General features: G+C 45.5%; 1 protein-coding gene and 1 long non-coding RNA gene across 3 annotated transcripts in view; one reads left to right on the forward strand and one right to left on the reverse strand.

Moving 5' to 3' along the window:
* Window positions 1-14,451, forward strand: part of LOC125629203 (uncharacterized) — a 35,107-nt gene extending 20,656 nt beyond the window's left edge. Inside the window, exon 4 of the mRNA XM_075124111.1 lies at window positions 8,366-14,451. Within this exon, the coding sequence (XP_074980212.1) occupies window positions 8,366-9,663 (1,298 nt within the window). The 3' untranslated portion in view covers window positions 9,664-14,451. The remainder of the gene's footprint in view (window positions 1-8,365) is intronic.
* The window catches only part of LOC125629224 (uncharacterized), a 32,857-nt gene continuing 13,579 nt past the window's right edge, over window positions 1,677-20,954 (reverse strand). Inside the window, exon 4 of one of the 2 annotated variants that reach the window (XR_012666336.1) lies at window positions 1,677-2,991. This is a non-coding gene — a long non-coding RNA (uncharacterized LOC125629224). Of the gene's footprint in view, window positions 2,992-15,759; window positions 18,373-20,954 lie in introns of those variants that run through there. The other variant, XR_012666337.1, reaches the window with a different exon arrangement.

The raw sequence follows: 20,954 nt of genomic DNA on the forward strand, positions 1-20,954 counted from the left end.
AAGTATTCCCTGCCATCAATTTGGACAGCCATAACGTGATCCATATCTGGTTCTGCAGAGGCTAACCTCACAGAGCCAATATGATAGGCTTCAATTGATTGGGGGCTTTCTGTGCTGAGGACAACGGAACTAACATGAGCTATTGGTTGCCTGCTTCCTCCTAGCACAGGGCATTTATTCCTCAGGTGATCAGTGGAATTACACTGACAGCGCCTTTTGGGTTCTTCTGTGTTTACCAGCGATTTGGAGTGGTGGGGGTTAGAGGAATTTTTTGGGTAAGAGAGTGTTTAGGCTCCCAACCCCCTTCTCTTTTCCCAGGGGCAAAATGAGATCCTCCCTTCCCACCAGTTTTAAACCCCTCTTTCTGTGGCCTACCCTCAATAGATGCCTGATTCTGTTAAAAGGCATGAGATTAAAAAAGCCATCTCCTCCACAGACTCAACATCTTTGTCCCACAGACACTGCTTTACATCAGCTTTACATGTGCATAGGAAATGCTTTTGTGGAACAAGATCCAACATTCCCTCAAAACTTGCCACCTCTCTACCCCTCACCCATTTTCCCAACAGATCTGTTTACATACTCCCCATTACTCATACCAATATCCCTCTTAAGAGTCCTAAATTTAACTCTATATGTTTCAGGGGTAATCTGAAAACTTTGCAAAACAGTATCTTTAAATTTGCAATAGCCTAAAGCAGCTTCAATAGGCATTCCATTGAATACATTTCAAGCTTTACCAGTTAATTTTGTAATCAGGGTAGGAACTCTATCAGGGATTTCATGTATTACACACAGCCTTTCAAGGTAGTCAGATATTCTGCAGTATCATTGGTCTCACTGTATGCAGGACATGAGTGTTCCCATTTGTGGATTTTTGGAGTGATGGGACATGTTGGGGTCGGGGGGTTCTGCTTCTGCTTCTCTAGCAGGTCCAGCTGGTGTTTTTGCTCTCTCTGTCTTTCTTTCCCCTCTCTCTCTCTCTCTCTCTCTCTCTTACCTCCAGTTCTTGCAATAATCTCCGGTGCTCCCTCTCCTTTTCTGCAGACTGAAGCCTGAAAAGCTCCAACTTCACAATCACTTCTCTGCTTTCACTAATTTTCCTGGTTTCCTGTTCTTACTTGCCTTTCCCGAAATAAGCAAACAGAAAGTAACAAAACTGTGACCTCCTCCTGACTGTCCTTAGCCACTGCACTTAAGACTCACTTAAAATCACAAATATCAGTGCTTAAAGTGTGAACTTCACTTGGAGTAATAAGCCATACATACACTCTGCTCACTGCACCACTGTGATGTTCCCCACTGGTGTTATCGGGACGTGATCTGCTAGGCCTCTCCAATCCTTGACTCTGGGAGCCAGCCTTACCCTGCTTTGCTGTGAGAACCCCCACTCCTGGGCTGTTCACACACAGCCTCTGTTATGTAAGCTGCTAGCCAGTATCTCTGATCCCAGACACAACCCTAGGAACCTCTGTCTTACAGCGTCTGGTAATGCCCACTGGACGCTGCAAGCTTATATAGGTTTGTCAATTTAACAAAAGAATTGATATGTATCAGGTTTGTTATCCCAAGGGGAGCCTCTGACACACTTCAAACCAGACACACTGCTTCAGGAAGAATAAACAGATTTATTAGCTCTAAAGATAGACTTTAAGTGATTATAAGTCAAAGCATAATAAGTCAGATTTGGTCAAATGAAATAAAAGCAAAACACATTTTAAGCTGATCTTAACACTTTCAATGTCCTTAGATGCTTCTCACCACAGGCTGGCTGGTTACTTTTCAATCAGGCTCTCTGCTTTGATCAGCGCTTCAGTCGCTTGGTGGTGGTGATGTCTGTAGATGTAGGTGGAAGAGAGAGAGCCAGCATGGCAAATGTCTCTCCCTTTTATCCTATCCTTTCTTCCCTCATGGCTTTGCTCCCCCCCCCCCCCCCCCCGCTTCAGTCAGGTGAGCATTTCTGAGTCTCTCCAAGCAAGGTTGAGCAATTCCCCTGGTGTGGCCTCATGCAGGTGAGTCATTGTATTGTTAGCTCCCTTGGTGGACAATGGCTGTTGATGGGTTGACACCCCGCCCGGGCGTTGGTTACTTTCCTTGCTGTTGCCTCTCGGGAGCTAATATCTGGTGGATTTCCCCAATTTACAGCATTTTTTAGTGACAACCATACTACACAATTCTAATAACTTCATATTGTTATACTTATTAGAAGCACACAGGATCTTTTTCAGGGGAAAAGGCAATATGCTCCGTTTGTTGAAGATACAACAATTAGCATAAGCATTCAATTGCACACACACACACACACATGCATACACTGTCCTACCAGTCGATATTATAGTTACCAGTCCAGGGTCCGGATCAATCTAGTGGCCAGCTAGGTTGATCATGGGTAGGGAGGAGCTGTATTCTGTTGGTCGCAACATAATGCTCTGGGGAATCTTGGCAGGACAAACCCAAAGTTTCATGGCAAGGCACCCTGTTTATATCGTGATGATTTTTTTTTTTTCCATTGGGTCTAGTGAGTTTTTGAATGCATATTTTTTGGTCCAGGTTTTGGTGCATGTGTCCGGGAACCATAGGTTTAATTTACTATGGGGTATTGGACAGTTTTCCACCATAACCATTAGTATTGTTTCTGTTTTAACAGGCTTATTTTACTGATATGGTAATTGTGGGTAGGTGGAACTCCAGGTGTTACTTTCATAGGGACCCTCTATTTGAACCCCTATTTGAGTTGGCTAGTATTTTTATTATACCATTCCATAAGGATTACTGGATCACAGGTAGGAATCCATGATTGGTTGGCGGGGAGTGAATTATTCCTTAAATATTGGCTTATAAGGAGGGCCGCATTTTTTTTTTAATTATCAGGGCACTAAAAAGTTCCCAGAAGCAGGTGAAGCCAGACCTTACACTGGAGTCTCATTTTTTGTGGATTAAAATTGCGGTGGTGAAGCAGCCCCTCGTGCTCGGGTTCCGGGATGTCCTCCTCTGCAAAGAATTCAAACATCATTATTCATGTAAACAATTTAATTTGTGAAACATGGACGCATTGCCGTTTGTTTTTGTTTTTTTAATGTGGTATACCAATGGGCTAAGGTGATCCTCTATGGAGTAAGGGCCTATCCATTTTGATTCTAGTGAGTGACCCCTTTTCCCCAGTTTAAGGTTCCCTTTTTTAATGTTTTGTAATAGTGTGGCGGCCAAGGCCATGTTATTAGCTGCCAAACGTTCATTTATTTTTAACAAAAGGCTGTGATTCATCAGGGAAACACAGGGCTGGGGCTGTAAGAGCCTTCTGTTTTAGCAGGATTAAAGTGGAGTCCTGCTCTTTTCCCCATTCCCGTTTTCTTTCTCTCTCTCTCTCTCTCTTTTTTTTATCAGTTTCCACAATGGGTGAGTTATTTTAGCATATTTATAAATGGGTGGTCTAAGAAAATTGAATCCTCCTAGCAGTACCCTTAAAGAGTGGGCATTAGTAGGGGCCAGCATTTCTACTAGTGCCCTTACCTTCCTCTGATCTACCTGTCTCCCTTCTTGTCCTTTAGTTTCACTTCTTTGTGTTGCAATTTTTGGGCTGTTCTTTTCTTCCTTTTATCAGTTAAGTAATTTACATTAACACAGGTGCTTTTTGGCTTGCTTTTGGATTTAAAGCCATTAGCAGCTTAGAGACTCTGTCTTAAAAGGGACACAATCAACTTCCACCAGAGTTTTGATTAGTTTTCACTTTTAACTCCTGCTTCTAAAACACACAGCAATCTGAAAAAGAAAACACAACCTATTGTGGCTCCCTAATAGGATTTTAATTAAGTTGTATGGTATGTTTTTACATTTCTTTTACCCCTTCTACAATATACACTGTATATATTCTGGAGAAAATGTACATTCCTTCCATAGTTTAACTTGTATGACATTAGCCATATTAATTTTTACGTAAGGTGTAACTCTTTCTTTTGTGCTCACAATAGTTTTTTTATGTACTCTTATCAAAGAGACAGTTTGATTACACAGAGCCACCTTAAGGCTCAGTGTGGGGCACTGTCTGGTTTTTTTTTTTTTTTCTTAAATTTCTTATTTTTTTACTACAGCTCTTATTTGCTATTTTGTTACCAAAAAACAAATCCAGAATTTTTTCCCATTCTCCTGGTTTTGACTGCCCTGCTCCAGTCTTGATTTTGGTCTTTTAAAAAGATATTGAACTTATAAAGCATTATGGTACCTTAAGGGTTAAACACTAAATACCAGATCAAAAAACACTAGTTACCTGTGTCTGGCAAAAAGTGTTCCTCGGTTTTGCAACTTTGAATGAAAGATTCAAATGGATTTTAGTGGTATTATTTAAAAACAAAACCAATTCATCTTAAACTCACAAAACAAAGAGTTTTACAAACCGGGAGTGTTGCTTTAGGTCCTAAACACTCCACCTATTGACACAATATACGTTTTTACACAGCTGTACATAGAATACATCTGTATACATTTGGGGGCAGTTAAGTTCCAATAGAAACTCCTTATGGTCTTTTAGCGAATTAGACTAAATTGTTCATAGTCAAACGATTTAAATCAGATTGTCTCTTTGTCTGGCTTATTTACAGACATTCCTTTGGAAAAGGGCCCATTTTCTCTTCAGAATGGCTGCAAAGAAACCAAGAATTCTCTTTCTATAACACTTTTCCTTTTTAACATTTTTACAACGCTCAACTGCTTAATTCCCTCCAGCCTCTGCAGAGTTAACTTCTCACTCTTTTTTAATCACTCGCTTATCTCCCAAAATGACACCTTCATCAACTCGGATTTCACCATTCCAAGTATTGTTCCAGGGATCTGAATTCCCCATGGCCTAGACTTACTTTTTTTTCTTCTTTTGCCACTATGCCCTCAGGGCTTCCAACCTGTTTTCCAACTTTTTTATTTGTTGTCTACCTGCTTGTCTGGGCCTGACCCTGCTTTCCTCGCTGAACCATCCCTTTTCCATGGACACAGGCTTTATTCTACTACCAATTTAGCACAGAAGGTGGGCTCCTCAACTAGCCCCCACCCCTCCTGGTCCCTTTCCTTAATCATTTCTTTTTTGTGAATTCATCACAATATCATTCACAAAAAATTACTACACTGCCCAAACTCCTATATCCTTCACAGTTTGGTTTAACAGAGCAAGATCTGTTTAAAAGGAGCAATCTCTTGAACAAAGTATCGTCTTTGAATCATAGAATCATAGAATATCAGGGTTGGAAGGGACCCCTGAAGGTCATCTAGTCCAACCCCCTGCTCGAAGCAGGACCAATTCCCAGTTAAATCATCCCAGCCAGGGCTTTGTCAAGCCTGACCTTAAAAACCTCTAAGGAAGGAGATTCTACCACCTCCCTAGGTAATGCATTCCAGTGTTTCACCACCCTCTTAGTGAAAAAGTTTTTCCTAATATCCAATCTAAACCTCCCCCACTGCAACTGGATTGCTTCCTTTTCAACATTTCTTACACAGGTCCTATCGCTATTTGTCCACGCTCCTATATCCTTCAGAGTTGGGTCTCGCATAGAAAATACTGCCTCAACATATTATTTTATGAATTTATTTTACCTTTATAACTTTTCCATGCCCACACTCATGCTGGGACTTACAAAACACAAAAGTCTATACCCACTAAAAACAACTCTGGCTGACAGAGCAGAGGGGGGAAATGCTAAACCCTCTACACTTTGGGCTTGATCCTGCTATGACTGAGGGTATATTCACCTATGCAGTTTTCCCCCGACAGACGTGTAGGAGCGAGGACTGTAACTCTCCCCTTTATGGCCCGGCACTTCTACGACTGGGGGTCAGAGGTGGCAGGTTTGTAGAAATTTTGGTGGTGCTCAGAACCTGCCCCACCAACTCTGCCCCCCCCCCAAACTCCATCCCCCACCCGCCTAAGGCTCTCGGAGAGAGTTTGGGTAGGGTGGTGGGGGGAGGAGGTCTGGGGTGCAGGCCCTGGGTTGGGGCAGGGGATTGGAGTGCAGGACAGGTGAGAGTTTGGGCTCTGGAAGGGAGTTTGGGTGGGGGAGGGGGTCTGCGGTGCAGGCTCTGGGATGGAGTTTGGGTGCTGGGTGCAGGAGGGGTGAGGGGTGCAGGCTCTGGGACAGAGATTGGGTGCTGGCTCTGGGGTGGGGGTGAAGGCTCTGGGAGGGAGTTTGGGGACAGGAGGGAGTGCAGAGGGAGGGGGTGCAGGTTCTGAAACGGAATTTGGGTGTCGGCTCTGGGCTTGGGCAAGGGGTGGGAGTGTAGGAGGGGGTGAGGGGTGCAGGCTCTGGGAGGGAGTTTGGGGGAAGGGGGTGGGGGTGCAGGCTCTGGGACGGAGTTTGGGTGCTATGTGCAGGCTCCGGGCTGGGGGGGCAGGAGGGGTGCAGGCTCTGGGACGGAGTTTGGGTTCAGGTTGGGAAGGGGTGGAGGGAGGGGGTGCAGGCTGTGGGAGGGAGTTTGGGGTCCAAAGGGGGGTACAGGCTCTGCGGGGCGGGGGGCTGCAGTACTTACCTGGGGCTCCTAGGCAGGGCAGGCCGGGAGTCTCCATGTGCTGCTACCCCCAGGCACTGCCCCGCAGCTTCCCATTGGTTGCAGGGGCACTTGGGTCAGGACACAGACCCACCCTGCCCAGGGGCTGCAGGGAGGGTCTGGCAGCCATGTGGAGTGAGCAGGGGGGAAGCAGTTCAGCTCCACTGCACTTCCAGTGGTGAGTGGGGGCCCCAGGCTGTTTTAAATGGCCCGAGGGATGCGCGGGGAGACCTGGGGGCGGAAGGTTGGGCCAAGGGAGAAGACCCAGCCCCAAACGTTGTTGGAGCTGGGCCAGGAATATTTCTGTTTTCCAGGCACCATGGGCCCATAGGACTTGCTGCCCATGCCAGGGGTGTATATACCTAGACAGTTCATATATGTCTTATCTGTATAGTTTTCCCCAACAGATAGGTTGGAGCTAGGACGCTAATTCTCCCCCTATTGCCTGGATCTTCTATGACTGGGGGTGTGCACACCTGAGTGATCGATCACTTTATATGTAAGGTATACTTTTTAGCAATATGGAGCAGTATGTTAAACAATCCTAGTGCATGTCTTCACCCTTTTGCAATTCTCCACCAAAAATGTTATGCTTATAAGAAGCACATGGGATCTTTTTCAGGGGAAAAAGCAATATGCTGCCTTTATTGAAGATACAACAATTAGTATATGCATTCAGTCACACCACACACAAAAACACTCTCCTGCCAGTCGATGTTATAGTTACCAGCAGCCAGCTAGGTTGATCCCTGGTAGGGAGGAGCCAATTTCCATTGGTCACTACACAATGCTCCAGGGAAGTCTTGGCAGGATGAACCCAAAGTTTCATGGCAAGGCACCCTGTTTATATAATGATTTTCCTTCATTGGGACCAATGAGTTTTCCACCGTCATACTGTCATCAATTGTTGTTTGATGAGTGCTTATTTTTTTTAATTGTCCTTCTCAACCTTTATCTTGTTCTTTCATCAAGTCCCTCAGGGAGTTATCCCATGCTGGTTTTGATCACAGCTATCTTGTCCCCACTGATAAGTGACTGTCTCATCTTTAGAGTCGTCAATCTGCCCTTCTCTGACATTTCATTAGGGGCGTGTGGCAGCCTCCTGGCACCCTTGCGTCTGTCTCTGGTTCCTCCTTTGTACATCTGGTTCAGCGATGGCCTTCATACTTATCTCTTAAAACACACATTCCTCATTCACACAAAACAGAATTAATTTACACACAACATTTTGAACAGGAATATCAAATTCCAATGCAAAAGAAAACAATCATGGCATTCTTTTAGTTATTTTAAAATGCTAAACCTACAACAAATTGGTGACCCTCAAAGGTCTGTTACTGCCTTGAAATCAGTCCAGATACAGATTCTGGCTGATGGATCTCTACCCGTTGGCCCATTAGGCCATTCCTTTCTGTTGTTCAAAAAGGGTGACTGGCAGGATATGATCAGATCATACACCAATACATTTCATAGAATCATAGAATATAAGGGTTGGAAGGGACCCCAGAAGGTCATCTAGTCCAACCCCCTGCTCGAAGCAGGACCAATTCCCAGTTAAATCATCCCAGCCAGGGCTTTGTCAAGCCTGACCTTAAAAACCTCTAAGGAAGGAGATTCTACCACCTCCCTAGGTGGTAATACATTTAATACATGCTACATTCTTATCCTTTATCCTTCATTCTAAATTACATAAAATGCAAACTTTAAATCCTACTACTACATTTGGGGGAAGAGTTTGGGGGAGTTAAGTTCCTGATTTTTATTTGACCTCTCTCCAGCACTTGTTTTGGTTTGACCTTCCCCTTTCCATCCCTGTTTGAGGTTTCTGTTTCTATCACAGCAGGTGATGCAATGGCATGTGACAAAGAGGAGCAGAATTCTCAGCAGGAAAATGTTGAGCAAGTGGATAAAGACAGAGCACTATTGCAAAGACCAAAAAGGAATGTGTCCAGGAGTCATGAGCGGGAAAAATCCTCTGAGATTCAGCACAGACCAGAAAGAGAGCAGGGAAACCAGCCAGGGGAGGAAGTGGGTAAATTAATTTTGTGTCAAGGAACTCAGAAGGACTTCAAGGAAACCACAACGCAGCAGGAAATCCTCAGGGAAAAGAGAAAAAATACATGCACTGAGTGTGGGAAAACCTTACGTCACTACTCAGCCCTTATAAAGCATCAGAGAATCCACACAGGTAAGAAACCCTGTGAATGCAGTGAGTGTGGGAAAACCTTCAAACGCAGCTCAAACCTTATTACCCATCAGAGAATCCACACTGGGGAGAGGCCATATAAATGCAGTGAGTGTGGGAAAACCTTCAATCACAGTTCACACCTTATTACCCATCAGAGAATCCATACAGGAGAGAGGCCATATAAATGCAGTGAGTGTGGGAAAACCTTCAATCACAGTTCACACCTTCTTAGGCATCAGAGAATCCACACAGGAGAGAGACCCTATGAATGCAGTGAGTGTGGGAAAAGCTTCACTTGCACTTCAGACCTTTTTCAACATCAGAGAATCCACACAGGGGAGAGGCCCTACGAATGCGGTGAGTGTGGGAAAACCTTCACTACCAGCTCAGCCCTTTCTGAACATCAGAGAATCCACACCGGCGAGAGGCCTTATAAATGCAGTGAGTGTGAAGAAAGCTTCCCTAGGAGTTCAGCCCTTTCTGAGCATCAGAAAATCCACACCGGTGTGAGACCCTATGAATGCACTGAGTGTGGGAAAACCTTCAATCGCATCTCGACCCTTATTAGGCATCAGAGAATCCACACAGGGGAGAGGCCCTATGAATGCAATGAGTGTGGGAAAAACTTCACTCACAGATCAGCCCTTTCTGAACATCAGAATATCCACACTGGTGTGAGACCCTATGAATGCACTGAATGTCGGAAAACCTTCAATCGCAGCTCGAACCTTATTAGGCATCAGACAATCCACACAGGAGAGAGGCCCTATAAATGCAGTGAGTGTGGGAAAAGTTTCACTTGCACTTCAGACCTTTTTCAACATCAGAGAATCCACACAGGGGAGAGGCCTTATGAATGCCATAAGTGTGGGAATACCTTCTCTTGGCACTCAGCCCATGTTAGGCATCAGAGAATCTGCAAGGGAGATCAACACCATAAAAACCTCTAGGGCTATGCATACTTTTTTTTATTTAATACTTTTCCTGATTCCCACATAGTAACTTTTAAAGCTGTTTGAACTGTTTGCAGTAACATTATCCCTTAGCTTGTCCAGATGAGTGGCCCATTTTTGCCTTTTGATGTTCACCCTGTTTTGAAGTTGACCCATTTGTCCTTCCTATCAACTCCATTGTCCCATGAGTAATTCAAGTGTCCCCTTCCTACCAGGAGCCAGGGAGCATCACATTTACACCATTCCTGTTGCAAAGTTATTGTTAGTCACCCATGATACAGTTTGTATCATTGCCAGTTGTTCTCGCGTTGTTTTGGGTTGTGCTGAAGAGCAGTTATATTGGGAACTTTTCAAATGATATTTAAATGAAGAGGAGCAGGGGCAGGAAAAAGTGTCCTTTCAGCCTCTGTGACACTGGAAGGAGATGGGGAGACTCAGAGATTCCCTACTTCCCCATCACTGCAGAACTGTTACCTTTTGTCTGAGCCATGCAGAGTTTATCTTCATCACATGCTATCCCTCCACTTCTCAAAGTGTCATGTGAGGAAGAGTTCTCATCTGTCTGTGCTTGGAGATGATGCTTTGGCTTCTTTAATCCTATATCAGAGTCACTATGACTGGAGATGAATGTCAAAGACCTGGAAGGGGAATTCAAATGGATCCCAAACACAGTGTGATCATTTGGAGTTAAAAATCCCAGGTTCCATCTATTGGTAAAGCCACTTCTGGCAAGGTGGCTGTTTTGTCCCCCATTATTTGGATGCTAGGATACTAAAAATGTTGTAAATAACACAACTGACTATTGAGACAATGCTGAGTGAAGTATGTTTGAATGGATCAGAGGAGAATGTGATGGGAGAATCTCTTGTCCTGATTCTGAATAATCAGACGTAACCTGCTCCAGAATTTCACTTGACACTTTCATTGTCATGTATTCTATCTCTCTGTGATGTGCATTTCTATTTTTCCTGAAGGCTGTTTGGTCAACCAATTGGATATTCAGTTTGATAGGATATAGCTCAGATTTATTGGAGAATTTAAGACAAATGACCATTTGCTAAAGTCATAGTTTCTCACTTCAGCTTTGCTTTTTCCCCACCCCTCCATGATGACATGGAGAAAGTTCGAGTGCAGTTCTGTTAACAGGGGAGAACTTGCCAATTTACTGGACATGCTAACAGAGAAACAGCAGCGATTTAAAACCTCTACTTGGAAATGGTGAACAACAGCAGAACCCCAACTAATTGGAGGAAGTGCATGTGATCACAGTGTAGTTCAATTGTTGAAGTCAATATTGTCTCTGATGATCTGGGAAGAGAATTTCATGGTAAGTGATTTTGAACTAGGCAAAATGCCCATGTATTTTATTCCCAAAGCATGTGTAACCCAGGCCCAACAGAAGATCTCTCCTAGCTAATCTTGTATTATGGAAGATGCTGCCCTTCATGACACTGAAGTTGAGGAAATAGAAGTGGGGTTTTTGTTGAATTTATCCTTTGAGGATGCTAAAAATGTGTATAAAATTAAATCAGTTTTGGAAATCTAATAGCTGCAGAAAAATAGCTATTTTTGAATAGAAACTCCAGCTCTGGTAACAGAGATTCTGATTCAGGCCTGTATCCACCAAATTAAAAAAAAGCTGGGCATGTTTTGGGAAGCCATTTCTCACTAACACTGTTGAGATTTTGAGTGGTTTTGTAAAGGATTCTACTTCAGAGATGTCATAAATATAAAGGGAAGGGTAACCACCTTTCTGTATACAGTGCTATAAAATCCCTCCTGGCCAGAGGCAAAACCCTTTCACCTGTAAAGGGTTAAGAAGCTAAGATAACCTTGCTGGCAACCTGACCCAAAATGACCGATGAGGAGACAAGATACTTTCAAATCTGCAGTGGGGCGGGGGGGAACTAAGGGTTTGGTCTGTCTGTGTGATGCTTTTGCCAGATACAGATCAGGAATCTAGCTGGAACAGGCGTTAGATTTTCTTTTGTTTAATGGCTTGTAAAATAAGCTGTGCTGGAGGGAATGTATATTCCTGGTTTTGTGTGTTTTTGTAACTTAAGGTTTTGCCTAGAGGGATTCTCTGTTTTGAATCTGATTACCCTGTAATCCTGATTTTACAGAGGTGATTCTTTTACCTTTTTTTTAATTAAAATTCTTCTTTTAAGAACCTGATTGATTTTTCATTTTTCTTAAGATCCAAGGGTTTGGGTCTGTGTTCACCTGTACCAACTGGTGAGGATTATTATCAAGCCTTCACGAGGAAAGGGGGTGTAGGACTTGCAGGGGGGAATATTTTGGCAGAAGACGTCTCCAAGTGGTCTCTTTCCCTGTTCTTTGTTTAAAACGCTAGGTGGTGGCAGCATACTCAAGGACAAGGCAAAGTTTGTAGCTTGGGGAAGTTTTTAATCTAAGCTGGTAAGCATAAGATTAGGGGGTCTTTCATGGAGGTCCCCACATCTGTACCCTAGAGTTCAGAGTGGGGAAGGAACCTTGACAAGAGAACTGTAAATTTACCCTAACCAATGCCAAGGATTTGGGAAGAACTGGGATTGAAAGAGTCCACACCCAGTTCTTCGTTTCCACCCCAGTAAAGGAAACTATGGTGACCAATGACCCAAGGAAAATTGTTTGTACAACTCCACTTCCTAGTGCAGTGTCACTGATTACAGTTCCAGAGGATACCAGGGTTAGACTGAGAACAATCATCCTTCATTGTTTGGATCCAAAGAGAGAGTGCTTCATAGGACATTCCTTCCCCGTGGATCCCAAACTGGCTGCCTGAGTGGGTAACAAGGACTTTCAGGCTGTAGAAATGATGGAAACCAATGAGGCAACAATCGTGTCAGGCTCCAATTTCAGACTTCCGGATACTCGCATGCTGAGTCCTGATTCTCTGGTTTTGTGTCTGACGCGACGGCTACACAATAAAGCTGATGTTGGCGCAGCTGCACCGATTTGTAGCTGTGCTGGTCTAGCATTGTTATTACAGATGCTCTCTGCCAAGGAGAGAGATCTCTCCCGTCGGACTTGATTAGTCCAGGCCCCGCAAGCGGCGGTGGCTGTGTTGGCAGGAGAAGCTCTCCCGCTGACGTAGCGCCATGTACACGGGGGGTTAGAGCTTTGTAACTACGTAGCTCAGCGGTGTGGATTTTTCACACCCCTGAGCAATATAATAGCGTAAGGAGTTCTGGTAGAAAACCTCACCCCAAAGGTTGGGGTCGGAGAATGTGTGTGAGAAATAGTGTATATGAGAGAATATTGGCCCAGTATAGATTTTAATTTTTTGTATTTCAATAGAACTTATTTTGCTAAGCTTCAAAGTCCATTTTTATTAAAAGGAAAACTACTCAAGGGGACAAGATGTATAACCTTTTACCCACTTAGACTGTAAGGGTCACTGACTTCCCCACTTCTCTAATTTGGAAAAGAGATGCATGACATCTGTCAGGATGTGTCCAGCAGCTAGGAAAGCTGCAATCACCACCATCAATATCAAGGAAAAGGCTGAAGTCCATTGGCTTTCATATCATAGAATATAAGGGTTGGAAGGGACCCCAGAAGGTCATCTAGTCCAACCCCCTGCTCGAAGCAGGACCAATTCCCAGTTAAATCATCCCAGCCAGGGCTTTGTCAAGCCTGACCTTAAAAACCTCTAAGGAAGGAGATTCTACCACCTCCCTAGGTATCAAAAAGCCATCTAAAGGATGATCTACTCTGAAAAGCTATGTGGACATAGCCACAACTCTCAGGGGTGTGAAAAATCCACTCCACTGAGAGAAGTAGTTAATATGACCTGAGCTCCAATGTAGACAGTGTTAAGTTGTCAGAAGAATACTTCTAGTGTTTGAAGTGTAGACGTAGCCTTAATCAGTTTAGTCAGCCCTATGGGAAGCAAGTCATGACATCAATTTCAATTTTGACCCTTCTTCCTGTTTGTGAGAAAGCTCCTAATATGGAGGGCTGAGCCAGCTGTCCAATCGCCTGGTTTCTCAACTGTAGCTACAGCTCTTAGTACCCATCCATCCAAAGACTGAGAGAAATGGAGAGTTCCAATCGTTGTCATTTTTGTAGCTTATTGTTCCTTTCTCTGTTTTTTGTGCTGGCCTTTCTGTTATACCAGGGTGTGACTGTATAGCTCAGTGCATGTGTGACAAAAGCTCATTGGTGCCAATTGGCAAAGGGGTCATGGTTATTCAAAAGCAACTCCTGTCTCAGGCCTGACAAACTCGCCACACCTAATACACTGATTTTATTATATTTATCCAGGAAGCATAGCAGTGAGATTTCTACCGAAAGCTTGTAAATTATTCTTACTCCTAATCAGTAGCCAGTCATGCAATGTATTGTGCAATTGTCAACCTTTGCACCAACCCAGAAAACCCTGTGGAAAACTATCAAAGACTAACTATAGACACTGAAACCCTGTGGAAGTGAAAAGGACAATATGACAATGAGATTGTCCTTTCTGTGAATAAAGACAAAAGACTTAATCAGTTTATAACAGGGTGGAGAAAAACACTCTGGATCTATTCACCAAGGATATCCCTAATGACCAGTCGTGCTTCATGAAAGGCAGGGCCCTGTCTCCTAGGGACTAGCAATTACCGCAATAGACTGAAGTTTGAAGTGAGAATCTACTTAGATAGGAAAGGTAACTATTAAAAAGTGTAGGTTGCATTTTGTGATTTTTGTTCTGTTGGTAACGGTTGATTTCCATCACTCACGTTTGTTTGTGTTTAAATCTGTATCCCTTGTTAAATAAATTTTCCATTTCTTTGATAACTGTGCTCAAGTACTGTGTGTGATGCAGGAGCAGTGGTCTACAGTAAAACTGGTAACCTGGGATGTACCATTGCTTCGGTAAGAGAGTATCTGGGATTCTTCTAAGTATTTGGTGATCAGGGCTGGACCCGAGAGGGGGACACATTGAAGGAACATGGGGGTTAGGTTACCTCTATTGTCAACTGGCAGGTCTGCTGTGGCTCAGAGGATGGGTCTTGGAGGGCAGACAGGCCGGTGAGTTTGGTCGCTAACATCCGGCTACCAAATGTAAAAGTCCCTCTTCCTAATGGCAGGTGCCAACAAGGAGACTCTCAGCCCTCAGCAGCCTGAGAAGGGTCACAGTGTGCATCTAGGTTGATCCACCTGTCAAATCCACACAGGGAAAGCACCCTACAGCATAGCTCCCTGAATCAAAATAGCCCTAAAACTCTGCCGTATGAAATCATGGAACATTTGCTCTTCGCTCTGTGAAAGCATGTAAAGAATCTAAGTGTTGGAGGGTAGGGATTGGGTCCAGAATGAGCTAGAAAGATTGGAGGATTGGGCCAAAATAGATTTGATGAGGTTCAACAAGAACAAGTGCAGAGTCTTGCACTTAGGACGGAAGAATCCCATGCACTGCTACAGGCTGGGGACCGACTGGCTAAGCAGCAGTTTTGCAGAAAAGGACCTGGGGATTACAGTGGATGAGAAGCTGGATATGAGTCAACAGCGTGCCCTTGTTGCCAAGAAGGCTAATGGCAAATTGCGCTGCATTAGTCAGAGCATTGCCAGCAGGTCGAGGGAAGTGATTATTCCCCTCTATTTGGCACTCATGAGGCCACATTTGGAGTACTGAGTCTAGTTTTGGGACCCGCACTACAGAAAGGATGTGGACATATTGGAGAGAGCCCAGTGGAGGGCAACAAAAATGATTAGGGGGCTAGGGCACATGACATAGGAGGAGAGGCTGAGGGAACTGGGCTTGTTTAGTCTGCAGAAGAGAAAAGAGAGGGGGGATTTGATAGCACCCTTCAACTATCTGAAGGGGGGTTCCAAAGATGAGGGAGCTCAGCTGTTCTTACTGGTGGCAAATGACAGAACAAGGATCAATGGTCTCAAGTTGCCGTGGGGGAGGTCCAGGTTGGATATTAGGAAACACTATTTCCCCAGGAGGGTGGTGAAGCACCTAGGGAAGTGGTGGAATCTCCATCCTTAGAGGTTTTTAAGGCCCAGTTTGACAGAATCCTGGCTGGGATGATTTAGTCAGGGTTGGTCCTGCTTTGAGCAGGGGGTTGTACCAGATGACCTCCTGTGGTCTCTTCCAATCCTAATCTTCTAGGATTCTAAGCACCTGCAAGTAGTCCCCAAATGTTTCTTTGTGTTCACATATGTACAGGTTTTATGCTATACAAAACCAAGGGGATCTTTATAGGGGAGAAGGGAACACGCTGCTTTTATTGAGAATACAACAGTTAGCATATGCTTTTCAGTCACACACACATGCACATCATACACACAGTCCTGCCAATTGATGTTTTTATAGTTACCAATCTGTTGTAGCTTGAGTTGATCTAATGGCCAGTTAGATTGAAGACGAGTGAGGAGCTGGGCTCTGTCGGTCGCGATCCGATGCTCCAAGGTTTTGGCAGGACTGAACCCATGGAGTACTAATCCATTGTGCTCTGCATGCATGGATTCGAATCCCATCCTCATTGGGTGCATTTAGTCCAGTAGGCCCCAACCTTTCTTTGGGAATAGCACATTCCTATTCCCAACAGACTGTGGTGGGTGCCAAACACCCCGTCACTGAAATGCGGCCGAGAATCGGCAACGGTTCTCGGCATTTCGGCGGGTGGGTCTCAGGTGGCTGCATCAGTGGCGGCATTTCAGCGGCGCATTATCCTGCGGGTGCACACAACTGCCCCGGCAGGCGCCATTGTGCCCATAGGCACCACATTGGGGACCCCTGATTTAGTCTTTTCCCCTCCTTGACAAACAACCTTTGGTACAATGACTGACTAAACAGTGTTGCTTCCTGCAAACAAAAACCTTCTCAAGAACTCAGACTTCCCTTGCTTATGTGGGGGGGAGGGACAGCTCAGTGGTTTGAGCATTGGCTTGCTAAACCCAGGGGTGTGAGTTCAATCCTTGAGGGGGCCATTAGGGATCTAGGGCAAAAATCAGGGATTGGTCCTGCTTTAAGCAGGGGGTTGGACTAGGTGACCTCCTGAGATCTCTTCCAACCCCGATATTCTAAGCTCAGGTTTAGATTTATTTATAATAAATAATTGTTTGATTCTAGTGTCACAATCAATACAGTTGCTTCAGACTGATAGTTTCCCAGAGGGAAAACTTCACTTCTCTCCAAAGGGAGTTGAAGGAATGCACTTTCAGAGTCCAAGACAAAACACTTCATCAGTTCTGTGTAGCCCAGAAGGTTGTCTCTTCCATAAACAGCAGTTGGAACTTAAGAACAGAGATACTGAGTCAGACCAGTTCATGTAGCCTACTATCCTGTCTTCCAACAGTGGCCAGTGCCAGCTGCCCCAGAGGGCATGAACAGAACAGGTCATCATCAAGTGATCCATCCCCTGTTGTCCATTCCTAGCTTCTGGCAAACAATGGCTAGGGACACTATCCCTGCCCATCCTGGCTAATAGCAATTGATGGATCTATCCTCCATGCACTTCTCTAGTTCTTTTTTTGAACTCTGTTCTAGTCTTGGCTTTCACAACATAACTCTGGCAAAGAGTTCCTCAGGTAAACTGTGCATTGTGTGAAGAAATACTTCATTTCAAGCCTGCAGCCTATTCATTTCATTTGGTGACCCCTCTTTGTTCTCGTATTATAAGAAGGAGTAAATAACGCTCCCTCCCTTGGACCTTTGAAATATATTATGTGAGGCCCCCCCCCCCCTTGTCTCTCATATCCAGGGACCAACACGGATATAACAACACCACAAACAACAAGGTTCAATGTCAATGCACATGGGAGAAGCATCTTGTGTTTCATGCCTTACGTCCCAGTCCCATTGTATGGCCATTTCCTTTCCCTTCTTTCTGTTAAAGGCTTTTGTGTTTTGCCCAGAAACAACATTTCCACAGGAGACACCCAGGAGTGGGGGCTGCATTCCTGTACCAAACGATCACTAGAAGGAGGCAGACAAAGGCCTTTAAGATGAGGTGTCCATCACTGTAAAAATATCATCTACCTCCTGCAGGTGACTGGCAGCCTGAATTTGTTCCTTATTCCTCCCAGAGTCTTGTCTGGAATCAGACCTATCCAGCTCCTCTCTATGTAGCAGGAAAAAACACAAACCTTGTCTTTAAAACAAGCTGTCCCCTTCCTTCTCAGGGAAAATTTTTCTATGTTTGAAATTGAGTTCAGTTCCCCTCTCCTAGGGGCGGGTTGGGTGTGGGGCCAGCTCCCAATGAGCTCTGTTTTCACCTTTGCCCCCTTTCAGTCACTCTGGGATAGTAACTCTGCTCCCAGCTGTCAGGCGACCTCCACCACATCCAGCCTGCTTACTAGCTCCATGGTTATGTGTCACCGCCTTTGCGAGCACACACAGCATGCAGGAAGGGCGTTCGTGCTAGGTGCATTGGTCGCATAGTGGTGCACAGAGCTGCCTTCCAAGCAGTTGACCTGGGTTTGAGCCTGGAACACTAGGTCTACTTCTTTGTTGTTTCCTTGTCTGGAAGTGGTTTAATTTCAGTCACATTGTGTTGTAATCACATTATCAACAGAATGAGACAATACATTCCCCAAATGTCATACAGGTCATACAGGATGGAGGTACACAAGGGGTTGGAACATACAGGGAGCTGCAGTGCACATCCTTGTGTCATCAGAGAAAGACAACGCTTGGAAACCTGCAGCTCCCATCCCCTTGCCTTCACTGGTCTGATTCCAGCTGCGTGCGATGTTTGCATGATGTTCCTGCATGATGGGGAAATAAAGTTTTGGGTCAGTTTTTGCTCCTGCAGATTCCTTTGCTGTTACAATTATAATGACATGAACGAAAGGGAGGCAAAATAAAAATAAACCCAAAATTGCAATACTGGTAGGGAAAGAGAAGATCACGGTTAAACCAAACACTTCAAAATAAAAATTAATACTAAAGAGGGGGAGGGGAGAAGCGATCAAGTGTGTGGTAATCCCCTTGATATTTGAACTCACGTTGCTAGAATCAAAGTTTAGACTTGACACTGTGGAAAACCTACAACTACCCAGCTCTCTGAATGCCTGTGATGAGCTGTGATGAGCAAGCTCGAGTTGGGACACCTCTTCTGCTTCAATCATTTATTGTCTCACTGTGTTCTCCGTCTCTTTCTTCTCCCCCCATTTCTCTTCTCCAGTGTCTCGGCCTTTCTCCTCTTGCTCCCTCTGCCCCTGTCCTTTCCCAGGAACTCACTGACTACAGCTTCTAGGAAAAGCTGGAGCTTCCATGTTCTGCACATGATCCTGTGTCAGAGGACATGTGGCTCAGGTCAGAACCAGTCACCAGAACAAATTGAACCTTTATTGGAAACTTTTCTGCCTGTTACCCAAATTACACGCCCACCACCACTAAAGGGGGGTGGAGGGGTGGGGTACAGCTCTGACTGAGAGGCCTCACAGGAGAAATTTCAGCACAAAGAAAATTTGTGTGAAATGTTGGGAAGTGAAGAGCCCCCCCTCCCCCAATCCCCAGAACTCTAGTGTGACCCAGTGGCATGAGCACAGGGAATCCGGTGGGATGGGGTTACAGAACAGAAGGGAGGAGGCAGCGGGGGGGGAGAGGTGACAGGGAGTCTCTTTTTTCCTTCGCTCTTCACTTTCTCTTCTTCTCTTTCCTTCCAGGAACGGCAGCCACAGCAGGGAGGGGTTTGTCTCATTGTAAGGGATCCTTGTTTGTCATGGATGTGGAGGAAGTGACAGATTCTGTGACTTCCTGCGACCTCCGTGACTTCTGCAGCGGCCACTGTGGCTGACTCCAGGGTTGGCAAAGTAGCTGCCGATGCGGCTGGCCCTGGGCACCATTTGACCAGCGGTTCTGAGGGCAGCCGTAGCCCAGTGGTCCCCGGCAGCATTCCCGGGGTGGCCGGAGCAGCAGCTGGCCCCCTGGGGCTCCCCCGTCCCCGGCAGCAGCAGGCCCTCGGGGCTTCTCCGCTGGTTGCTGGTCCTCATTATCGATCAACTAAATCGAAACACTTCCACCTGCAAGTGGATTTAGCCCAGGACCTTGTAGCTCTTACAACCCCCACTGAGTTCTGTGATCAGGTGTCCTCGCGCTGGAAGCCTCCTGTTTAGATCCTAAAATAGTGTTTTTGCACCGGGGGACTGAAATTTTGCACTGGACGTTGTAGCTCCACCATTATTTTATTGAATTGCTTCAAAACAGAAAGTGAAGAAAGCCTGGCCCCTGGGAGACTCTCTGCCATGGAAACAGCTGCCACTGCTCTCCAGGAGTCTGTGCACGCCACACAGCAAAGTGCAAACCTGCTCCGCTCTGAAGTGAGGTCAGACAGTGACAGTAACGCGAATACTTCAGACTATTAACCCTAGGTCCCTTTCTTTCTGTAAACCCAGGACATGCCAGTCAACGGTTAGCCATGGCGTTATCTTCATCTTAAAATACCTCTCAGAACGTTTAACAGAGGAAGTGAAACCTCCTCCCACCAATGGCTCCCTGTTAAGGAGTTGTACCGTACCTGCCCCTGGAGACTGGTTTACACCCTTAGAGCTTTTTCTCTTCAAACCCCTTATCCCAATCTATGGGCCAACCTCCGCATTTCAGAGTTTAGCGTTTACTCTCATCACCCTAGTACGGCACTTTCCATGTGAATTAGACAAAGTAAGTGGGGGAAGCTACAAGGCTAATGAAAACTGATGCTCTGGGTGAGGCCTGAACTCACAACCCCAGCAGTGTGCCTCCCTGCACTGACCAGCTGCACCCCTGTAGGTGCTTTGTAGACTAACTTGGGAAGTAGGCAGTTACCTGTGTCTGTGGTTCACCACTTTGGCTGGTAACTGAAAGGCTGCTGGTTCAAACCCAACTAAAGATGGAGATCTTTTTAAGTGATGAGAATCCAGTACATTTTAACAGGCAGAAAATCTCCTCTATTCTGGTCTAGCCTCGTTTGACTCCTTCTGCCCATCTTCTTCCTTCTCCCTCAGTGTCTTTCCTTCCCCACTGGGGACATGCAGAGATGAACCCTGGTCAGTCTGTATCGCATAGAGCGGTGCTTTTCAAACGGTGCAATGGAAGGCACTGGGTTGCAGCGACTCTGGCCAGCACCACCGACCTGGCCGTTAAAGGTCCAGTCTGTGGTGCTGCCTGGCTAAGGCAGGCTAGTCCCCATCTGTTCTGACACCGTGCTGCACCCCAGAAGTGGCCAGCAACAGGTGTGGCTCCTAGGCGGGGGTGGGGGCACGGGGCTCTGGAAGCTGCCCCCAACCTAGCCAATGGGAGCTGGGGGTGGTGCCTGCGGGTGAGAACCACGCAGAGCCACTTGCGCACCTCCACCTAGGAGATGGAC

Source organism: Caretta caretta, chromosome 28 (assembly GCF_965140235.1).
Source record: "Caretta caretta isolate rCarCar2 chromosome 28, rCarCar1.hap1, whole genome shotgun sequence".
NCBI lineage: Eukaryota > Metazoa > Chordata > Testudines > Cheloniidae > Caretta > Caretta caretta.